The sequence below is a fragment of the Argentina silus genome, assembly GCF_951799395.1.
Source record: "Argentina silus genome assembly, chromosome: X".
NCBI classification, from domain to species: domain Eukaryota; kingdom Metazoa; phylum Chordata; class Actinopteri; order Argentiniformes; family Argentinidae; genus Argentina; species Argentina silus.
The window spans coordinates 23,194,356-23,205,356 of record NC_139653.1 but is presented as its reverse complement, the minus strand read 5'-3'; the positions used below and the strand labels follow the sequence as shown (position 1 = coordinate 23,205,356).

General features: G+C 42.4%; 1 protein-coding gene across 4 annotated transcripts; it reads right to left on the bottom strand.

The window, feature by feature from the left end:
- Positions 1 to 1,495: 1,495 nt before the first annotated feature.
- On the bottom strand, positions 1,496 to 10,652 carry ccnl1a (cyclin L1a; the record flags this gene model as incomplete). Of its 4 annotated transcripts, XM_083695666.1 has the most annotated exons (11): positions 10,356 to 10,652; positions 9,850 to 9,924; positions 9,209 to 9,318; positions 6,846 to 6,966; positions 6,471 to 6,535; positions 4,118 to 4,217; positions 3,799 to 3,903; positions 3,362 to 3,503; positions 3,127 to 3,238; positions 2,946 to 3,044; positions 1,496 to 2,753 (listed from the first exon to the last, which is right to left on the bottom strand). In XM_083695666.1, the coding sequence occupies exons 1-11, from the start codon at positions 10,593 to 10,595 to the stop codon at positions 2,282 to 2,284; spliced, it is 1,641 nt and encodes a 546-aa protein (XP_083551792.1). In that variant the 5' UTR covers positions 10,596 to 10,652. The 4 variants fall into 4 exon arrangements, with proteins under 4 accessions (XP_083551792.1, XP_083551795.1, XP_083551794.1 ...); XM_083695667.1 differs by lacking the exon at positions 1,496 to 2,753 and having other exon boundaries at positions 2,942 to 3,044; XM_083695669.1 differs by lacking the exons at positions 9,209 to 9,318; positions 9,850 to 9,924; positions 10,356 to 10,652 and adding an exon at positions 8,646 to 8,680.
- Positions 10,653 to 11,001: the final 349 nt, after the last annotated feature.

The window sequence follows — 11,001 nt, the reverse complement described above, 5'->3', positions numbered from 1 at the left end:
CCTTTCGATGCCATCTACCATAGCGACCTGCGCTTTATCACAGGTGATAGTTTTAATACTCATCATTGCATATTTATCAAAAGGTTGACTGGACCTTGTTAAAGTCCCGCAGATCTCTTCATGACTCCCTTTTTGGTTGTAAAGCCCTACTGTATAAACTCCCGGCTTACCTAACCTCTTTATTGAAATTCAAGAACATCAATTACCTAAGTCGTTCTCAGAGTTGGTTAACTCTTGAGGTTCCTCAGTATCCACCGAATTGGGTAAATACAACTTTTAGTTGTGGGGCACCTCACTGCTGGAATAATCTACAAAAAAAACATTTAGTTGGTTGTTCTGGTGCCGCTCGGGCAATTTAACATTTTGATTGAGACCTTTGTTGAAAAATGTGAAATGTGAAAAATGTTTGATTTTCTTTATTGTGTTTTATGGTGCTGTAGTTTTGTATGATGTATGGTTGTGAACTGTGTGTATGCAAAGCTCCCTTGTAAAGAGACCTTGGTCACAATGAGACTCCCTGCCAAAAAAAAAGGTTAAATAAAATAAAATAAAAATATTACTGAAGGTTAACACTGCCCTCTTGTGGTCAAACAACCTATGTTCAATATGGGTTCTGTCTTGTTACAAGGCATATACACTCACCGGCCACTTTAACTTTAACTGCTCGTTAACGCAAATATCTAATGGTGTGGGGGATATTTTCTTGGCACACTTTGGGCCCCTTAGTACCAATTGAGCATCGTTTAAACGCCACAGCCTACCTGAGTATTGTTGCTGACCATGTCCATCCCTTTATGACCACAGTGTACCCATCTTGTGATGGCTACTTCCAGCAGGATAACGCGCCATGTCACAAAGCTCACATCATCTCAAACTGGTTTCTTGAACCTGACAATGAGTTCACTGTACTCCAATGGCCTCCAGTCACCAGATCTAAATCCAATAGAGCACCTTTGGGATGTGGTGGAACGGGAGATTCACATCATGGATGTGCAGCCGACAAAATCTATGAGGAATGTTTCCAGCAACTTGTTGAATCTATGCCACAAAGAAGGAGTTCTGAAGGCAAACGGGGGTCCAACCCGGTACTAGGTATACCTAAAAAAGTGGCCGGTGAGTGTAAATAATAAATATGCCTCCCATTGTTATACAGGTTGACATACTAGTATCACTACACAAACTCAAAGGAGCTGCACCTCGCCATGGCATGATGTATGTTTTCAAACTACTAATGAATTATTCATTCTAAAATTAGTGTGATGCACAAATAGGGGGGTGCATTTATTCATATTACACAACCCTATGACCTGCCCAGAAAAAAAAAATGTACTGTCCGTACATGACATACTGTAAAGGCAAATAAGAATATATTTGTTGCGGTAATCTGCAAAGGCCTACAACTGTTATTTCCTGACAGTTTCACAAGATCACTGAATGTCCCAACACAAGATGAATTGACAAAAACATGAAAACAAAACCACAAGAGGCAGTTAAATGTCAGTCATTGTTTTGCTTCTTTTTTTTTATTGAGTAAAAATCAGACATGAACACGTGCAGACAAAAAACCAGTGGAACAAAGTCACCACGATCCTAAAAGGTTCTGAAATCAAGAGTCTGCATTCAGCTGTAAAAAAATATGGCCTATTTTCTAGAGAACCCCAGTTTTCCATTGCATCTGTAAAGAACACTGCTTTAGGGAACGCACATTTGTCAAAATAAATGATCAAACAAACAGAACCCGGTACTTGCCTGCATCTGTCCATTGTGCAAAATGTCTTGATGTCATTCCTGAATTATTATTTTATTGATGTATACTTATTAATTCACTCCACTGAGCAGTTGCTTTTATAAATCAAAGCGTTCTCAATTCCTCAGCAGTTTTAACCTTCTTTACACTGTAAATATGTAATTTCACCAAGTCCATAACTTTACATTTAAACTAAAAAAGGTTTTAAAAAAAAAAAAGAAGTGGGGTAGGGGGAAAAGTAGAACCAAAACAAAAAAAGACACTTGAAACAACGCTGAAGAAAGGAGGGTAAGACAGATCTGGGCCCTGTTGGAATTCTTTGAAAAGGCATACACTCCCCTTCCTACCTTCCTTCATTTAAGTTCAGTGATAACTGATGGAAGACCACTGGATAGGTCAATGCAGAAGTACTACTACATAGCTTTCCCCAGCCCTGTCATATCAAATCAGTTTTAACTTAAGGAAAGGCAGGGTAAGGATGTGAAACAAGCCCGGGGTCTCTCCCTCCCCTTCCTGACCCCCCCCAGCCCTGATTCAGCGGCGATGGCGTCCATGCCCTGAGTGCCCACTGCTGCTGTGGTGTTTGCTCTTGTGGGCACGCTCTCTCTCTCTCTCACGGTCATACGACCTCGACCTCTCCCTCCGATCTCCGCGGTGATGCCCTCCTCCCCCCCCCCTCTCATGCTTGTGCTTCTTGGCCGAGGACAGGTCAGACGTGCTGCGGTCTCGCTCTCTCTCCCGCTCTCTTTCTCGTTCCCGCTCTCCTTTGCTGGGTGAGCGGGATCTCGAGCGAGACCGGGAACGCTTCCTCTTGTGAGCCCCTCCTCCGTTGCTGCCATGGCGACCCTGAGGCTTGGGGTCACTGCTGCCGTGGTGACTGGGCTTCGGCTTGAGATGGGGGAGGAGGGGTGAGGGGGGGTGTCGTCGTGGTGATGGGCTGCGGCTATGAGAGCGAGACCGAGAGCGAGAGCTGTAGGTCCCTGACCGACTGCGTCTGCTGTTGTAACTATAGAGAAGAGAGAACAGTTCAGACCAGCCTAGAAGAATATTGCTGATTGTAATCAATGTTATCACTGTCAATATTATTAGTGTTCAATCAGTAATGAAAGAAAAGTCATCACATAAATTCACAAGAAATATTTTCTCTGCCATTAATGTGACAGGGCACAGAGTGAAAAGTAGTAGCAGAGCCTCTTACTGTCTGCGGGGGGAGCGTGATCGTGAGCGAGAGCGTGTTCTGGAACGAGAGCCACTCCCACTCCTGCTGTTCCTCCCAATCTTCGCCTCCTTCCTCAAACTGAGACAGAGGAGCGAGGAGAAAGGTTACATCTTTATTTGTTTTTATGTTTGTTTTAAATGTGCCTGTTTGTGGTCCTCACCCATTGTGGGGGCTCTTGGAGCCCTGGGCTCTGTTGTCTGGCTCCTTCTTCACAGGTTTGAGGGTCTGAGGATTTGGAGACTTTTCATCAGCCTTCACTATATTTGGGGAACCTGGAAACACACAAAAACCAATTCATACATCGTTATCTCTACATCTATTAAGACTGATGTCCATCCAGTCACCCAGGCCTGAGTTAACACTGTCACAGAAATGAAGATAGAAGGGAGACTCACAGGGTTTGGATCCAGGGGAGAAGCCCCCCAGTGTTGAAAGAGCGGGGGTCCCGTCAGGGTTCAGCCCTTTAGCCTTCAGCTTGGCCTCCTGCAGGGCCATCTTCTTCTTCTCCACCTCCTTCTCCATGTGGTCATAGTTTGGCTGGGGGAGGGACAGACACAGTTACTCTAATGTCTTCATGCCCCTTTTCACATCCCTAGAACATTTGTGATCCTCTGGAAAGCACTACAGGTCTTACTAAGGAGATGTGCCAAGTCACGTCAGTGCAGGAGGAGGACAAGAACTACAGAACAGCAGGCATGACCAGTATTGACAGGACAGAGTGCCAGGGGTATGGAGACAATCCTTGTTGTTAAAGATGGCGTATGGTGGTGTAGGGTTGGGGGTTATGAGGTGACTAACAGGGTATAGATGAGAGAGATGTTGGGATATGTACCTTCTTTCCAGTGTAGAGTTTGAGGGTGGTGATGCAGATCTCTTTTATCTCCTCGTCTGTGGCTCCAAACAGCAGGTACCAGTGAGGTCTGGACGGGAGAGGCATCTACAGAAGACACAGCAATTTATTCACTAGGCTGGAATCAAAGGGATGATTCAGCTGGGACACACAGAAACAGAGGATGTGACCTTGCATAGGAAGACAGATAATGGAGGGTGGAAATAGAACAGAAAAAGAATAGTCAACAAAGGCGAAAACAAGATGGAGAGATGATAGAGGGAAGAAGACACTACTGAGGGAGAGAGGGTGAACACCCTACCTGCAGAGCTCTGGCAGCAAGATATATACAGGCACAGGCGATGGTCTCAGCTTGGAACCTCACAAACACATTGGTCCTCAGGCTGTCATTCATGTAATTCCTACAAGACACAAATGCATACAGAAACATGGCACCATCTCCCCACATCCTCCTCTCCATCCCACCCCAAAACACATCTTCCCATTTCACAGTAGAGCTGTGGGTCTCCAACCCTGGCCCTGGAGAGCTATAGGCTTTATGTTCCAGCCCAGCAATAAGATTCGACTAATCCTACTACCTTGATAAGCCGAGAAGGGTGGGTGGAAGTGCACTCTATGCAGTCTTGATACTTTTAGAATTTAGAGTGTTATTGCTGGGCTGGAATGAAATATATCTGGTTCATAACTCTCCAGGATCATGGTTTGTGACCATTCAAATAAGAAAAATAGAGTAGAATAAAACAGAAAGGTATGGAGACTAGTTTAACTTTGTCCTTCTCTCTCTCTCGCCGGGGCATGTTGGTATTGCTGTACATGCGTCAGAGGATAAGCATGTAATAAGAGACCATGATCATATCTCTGTGTAGACAAGGCCTATACCACATTACATTTTCTTGCTTACCCTACCATGGGATAACAAGTCACAGGACCATTAATTCAGAGGAAAATCTAACTATTCAAGTACTATGATCCAGACAGACACATGCCTTTCTAAAGTGCGCATGCAAACAGGTGTTGTGGTTTGGCTAGAATGCCAAGAGTTCCCGGAGTCTGCTTATTTCTGGGCGGTTGGACATAGCAGAGATGGTGCCGTGCAGGACAGGTGAGACGCCAGGGGATGAGATGGCATGGCATGCTAAACTACAGACAAAAACAGCTCATACGGGCTTGACACAAGTAAGAAAAAGGACTTGCCATTTTGATTGTGGGTAACTTAACCACAACTTGAGCCATAACAATCACTTGATGGTATAATGTTAGTCATCATCAGCTGCCATGACTTATGTAATCATTATATAAGTCATATGACAGTGTGTAACCAGAGTGCTTTTAAACTGCAGCCTGTGTTTGAGTTGAACAGATGGAGATATGAAAATGGTGGGGCATAGTGTACAGACAAGTCTTAATTAATGTGCACCTCTGACTAACATAGGGTTGGTGTGAGCATCTATGTCTGAGAGACATACATGTCAGACGTGAACTGAAAAGCCAGGTGATAACAGGAGAGTGAGTGGTGGTGCAACTCCATCCCGCTCTGCCTCTTCCCACCCAATCCCAGCGTAGCCCAAACAGGCAACCTAATGTCACATAAAGCTACTAACAAACTAAACATACGCATATGTATTCAAGTCAGGCCTCTCTGACTACATTTCCCACTCATTGTACTCTCTGGGTCAGTGTGAAGGAACTCCTGTGCATGCTGGTTATCATTCTACAACCAGCTGGGTGTGTTTCAGATCTACTGAACATAATCAGGATCAGTGAGGATTGTAAACAAGCACACACAGGGGTGACCCCAGGACCATCTGAGAGCACCACTGCTTTAGACTTGCTGAAGGACTGAACTGATATGGACACCATTGATAAAAGCAGGTGTTGGATACTGATTGATTGATGGGAGGCGAGACAGGTCCTTGGAGACAAAGCCTGAGCAGGATCAGCCTGTAAGACACACCTCTGGAGACCACGTCAGTTTGGGAGAGTAGAGTAGACACAGTTCAACAGTACACTTACACTACTGCATCAAAAAGGCATACCCAGAAAATGGTTCATTAACTAAAAAAAATATATACTCCAGGCTAAGTTTACTTCAATTCTAAAGTAAGTAAACAAAAAAGCAAATAGAATGCAATAGTACTTATCTAGAGCTACTTGTACAAAAAATATATAACAGTTTATCCTGGGAAGCAAAACCAAAAAAATACAAATCCTTTTGGACACCCCCAAGAGAAAACAAGACGATGTTGGCAGTTGGAAAAGGCCCGCCCCCTTCAGTGAATCTCGGCAGAGAGCTCTCACTGGATTGGCTGTCTCGAGTAGGGCAGCCAATGGGGGGAGCTTCCTGAGGTCATGTGGTTGGAGGAGCAGAGTTCAGAGGTTCTTTATGAGACTTACCAGCATGGACTACCCTTTAATCAAAGAGTAGAGAGAAAGGACAAAGTTAAACTGAGTTCCCTAAGCACCAAAACCAAAGACTTTCAAAAGCCATGTAAGGACACAAGATTGAGAGGCGCAAACAGATTTGAAATAAGAAACAAATTGATCCATCAGAGAAAAAATGTGGACTGTTACAAAGGGGTGGAGGCAAACGGTAATGTGGCAGGTCTTTGAAACATGACGTAGGGCACTGGGTTGGTTTGAGACCATGGACTTACCAGGCAGTCTGGACCAGCGTTTGGTTCTTCTCACATTCCAGGACTTGTAGGTACATGACGATGATCTGGAACAAGACCGTTACACATTAAATAACAACCGACAAACACACTGTAAAACGCCCGAGGTGTATGCACGTATGTGTGTGTGAAAAGAAAACAGCATGAAGTGAGAATGCACTAGACCATTATAACTACAGCTGCTTCGTTTTAGTGAGTCAAATTAACTGGTAGATGCCCATGCTTTAACACTAATGCAGTCAGCAATTAAAAACGCTAGGCCTGTTGGGAATTATGTGTTTTAGTTGTTAGCGCTGCAGCTCAGTATCATGACTAGGCCTGTGGTTGCTGTGACAGTGCAATATGACTGGTACTCACCTTGTGTGGATGCTTGACGTGTACGCAGAAGCCCAGCTCCTTCAGGATCCGCCGCTCTGCTTTGATCACTTGGTTTTTGGTATTAATGTAGTTCTGATCAAGAATCAATGAACTTGCACTCCTAGTTATATAAAAGAATGAAAATAACAAAAGATGTTTTCCCCTCAAAAAACAGACAAGGAAAGACCCCTTCTGCTGTCTTTTACTCAGTTTGTCTCTTTTTCCCTTACAACCAACTAAAAGCAACAGGTCCCATTGAGTTTAGGCTCTGTTTTTTAGGGGTCTGTTGACTCCTGTGGTTTCAGTTTAAAGCTTTGGGGTTCCACAGCCTGAACTTTGCCACAGTCACCATGCATCACAGCTTTAACAGAAATATCAACACAGAAACACCTGTCACTGTCACAAAATAACATTTTAAAAATCTTTCTATAACGTTTTTGTCCTACCGAATCATACCTTTTGCAACAAACATAGCTCAATTGTATGTTTTTTTATGGGATAAGTGTCAGCTATCTAATGAGGAATTAAACTAAGAAAAAAACACCTGATTAATTGGCATTCAACCAACTAACAAATCTGACTAACAAATTATACACTAGTTACTGCACTACAGATTATTATTATTTTTAATTTAAATCTACTAGGCTTCAATTGTCTAACGATAGGCAGATATATATATATATAATAATTTAATATCAGTGCAAGAACAAAACCACACATACAAAATCTGTGCTAAGTTTTATAAAACTGCACTAGTTTTTATAAAACATAGGCCTGCACATGAATGTAGACAGCATGGAAGCACTCATATTCCAAAAATTGTCACAGATGTTTCTGTTGTCAGACTGATATCTCAGATTTATCATGAGATTTGTGACAATAACGTCAAATATATTCACTTGTGAATTGTGACTGAAAATTAGCTAATTACCGCCATCACTGTTCAGACCCCACCATATGGGTGTATGTAACACACAACTTACAACTCAAAGGGTGTTGTGGACCCCAAAGCAAAACCCATGCAGCGTTGCTAATGGTGATCAAGTCTTAACACTTACTTTGGGGAGAAGTGATTTGAAATGGCTAGCCTATAGAAAACTCCAAACCAAATATTTATATACGTCACATCAGTCATATACATTTCCTCACTTACATTTTCCAGAACAAAATGGTGGGCTTATCATGGTCTTGCAAAAATAGCTGTGACCTTAAAAAATGGTGGGTTTCTAGGCAAGTGAGTGACTAAAAGTGTTCATATTCATGAGTGTTCTAGGTGGTGTATATAAGTCTAATTCAAACTCACAATCTACATTTCAATTAAAAAGTGATATCCCGTAAAACAGCTAGAAAACAAATATCTGAACAAACCTGCTCATGACACATTAACAGGTGATGCACCTCATTTTAAACGGGCTAATAGCCTAACTCCATCCAACAACACATGCAAACTCCTCAAAATCAAACCAAGATACTATTTATCTAGATCAGCAGTACAACATTCTTAACAAAAGGGTGATATTTCTGTGAAAGCCATGAATGACGTTTGGTGAGTGACGTTGCTCTGTAATCAAATACAGTGTAGTGTTGTCAAACTACATTACCCCAGGGTCTGTAGACACCCAAAGCTTAGAATGAGACACAGGAGCCCCAAGGCTCCCCTTCTAGGACCTGCGGCCAACCTGTCATCCCCGATCCCAGTGCCCCGCAGTGACTCAGACCACGGGCTTCTCCCACTGGAGAGGGGGGGGGGAGCGACACCTCGCTCATGGTTGTCATGCCGACTGCTTCATCTCTACGTACCATTCCACATCACCCAGGCTTTGGTAAATGTAGCTGGACGCTGTTAGTTGGTTGCAAGGGAAAAGAGAACCCAAGTTAATACCACAGCCTTCGAGTTGGAAGTGAACAGATTTTTCTATTGTTTTGGTCAAGACACAGGCACACTGGTAGGTAAGTGTGTCTTGCTTTCCATTCATTCTGATGCCATGTTATGAGAAAATAACTAATTTCAAGGGGTACATGTCACCTTTCCCATATCAAATCTACTTATGTAGATAGATAGCTGTGAATATATTGATGTAACTACCATTGATCAGTGATGAGGAGACTGAAAGGTTTTAAAATGGTTTAGAGTACATGGATCAACAGAAGGGCACTTTTACATCAATACAGACCAACATACAGATACTGCAACTTACATACCATACTCCATAAAAAAATATCTGATTAATGTAATGCAAGTTAATTTGAATTTGATGAATTTATATTTCTCACAAATTTGTCAACAAAGCCTTAGTTGACAAAGAATTAACAAAGACATATGACTGACATTACTGAAGTATAGGATTAATGTTGATGCTTACCGTTTGCCTCTTATCTGTCTTAAGTGATGAAAAACATTAATGACGTCTCTGATTCGTCGCGGTGCTTCTTCGATTTTGGAGGCCAAGTTGACGCAGGCCATAGCAACAATCTGGGGAAACAAAAACACAAATATTTACCATATTTGGATTCTGGGTGGCGTGTATGCAATACAATGCAAGAGCGTGTTACCAATAAAAAAGGTCAACAATGGAGCAAGCGCATTTTGTCCACCAAATCCCACTTGATTTCTATGACTTGTCTGTAGTGCTCAAAGAAAGACATCCCATATGAGCAGCATTACTTATTTTAGACACGTTTTACAATTCAAGCTTAGACTACATGATGTATCACTTGTTTACAAAGTATCTTATGACAACAAAAACAAACAAAGGGGTGATAGGTCCTTGTGGTTTGGGGATATTGATATCTCTTAGGTAGACAGTACTGTGGTTGCATCACTAGCTACGTGGTTTGATAACTGGTAGTACATGACACAAACCTGCAGGCGTCATAAGTTAACAGCCAGCTCGCCTACAGTGAACCACAATATGGCGGCCAATGTGAAACGTTTTCGTTACGCACACAACACACTACTAGCATGCAAACGTTAATTCACGGATGAAGAAACCATAGGGCTCACCTCAAAACTGTGTTTGACAAACGACTTCGAGTAGAAAAAACGATGGAAAAGAACTTGTCCTGTAGCCATAGCCACCTGTAATGAAAATTAAGAAAAATATCTACATTTTTGACAGCCGCACAAGCTTGGTCGAGCAATTAATTTCACAATAGACATCCGCCATTTTGTTCTTGTCCTCTCGTGAATGTTATTGACTTGGCTTGCAAGCTATTCTAAAGAGCAGTACAAATGTAATAGTCATTACATTTAACACATTTAGATATGTGCTAGCTCAATAGCCTACACATTGTCCGTTTATGAAAATCGTCTCCAAGTTAGCCATAGCTTAGCTTCCACACTTAGGCCTTTTTGGGTAACGTTACATAGATAGCTAGCTAGCTAACGTGCCTTGCTTGGCAGGTTATATAAGGCAGCAAATTGCAACTGACTCATCTAACTATAATAAACCATTTTCTAATACTGTAGTCATGTTTTAATCAGAGGTCCAGTTAGTGGTGAACGTTTACCTGTGGCAAACGTAGAAGAATACCCGCCGACTGAATTAGCTCGCAACCCAGGATCCGCAGGTCGGTTTCCGTGTGCAGGTCGAGGCCATCGAGCATCGACGGGGTCGGCGAGAGCCTTTCCTCCGGTATGAGAGAGTTGTCGATCGTAAGGTAAACTTCCGAAAAAAATCGGTCGCCGATAAGGATCCCATCATTATTCGTGGATGTGTTAGAAACAGCGGAGATAGGACCTGCGGCCATCTTCGCCTGGATAAGACAGTAAACCAGTCGACAACAAAAAAATGGCCGAAACTGCTCCACGAAAGGCGAAGGAGAAGGAAGACTGACTTTGGTGGTGACGCCAGCACGCTGCCGAATAACGGATATTTATTCGCAGGATTCGTGTGATGACTAGCTAGAAAGAAATAGTTCCACAGAATACGCAATTTCTACATGACTACCATATCTACCATATCTAAATAAAATATTCTTGAATTGTATAATAATTTTAAGTTTATAATTCAATGGGGATAAGCAAGGACATTGACTATTTTCAAAATTCTTATGTATTTTATAGGTATCATCATGGGAAAGCAATTTTCATGTAGCATACAGTAGGCCAGATAATGAACAATATTGTTATTAAACCATTGTATAATATGGTTTA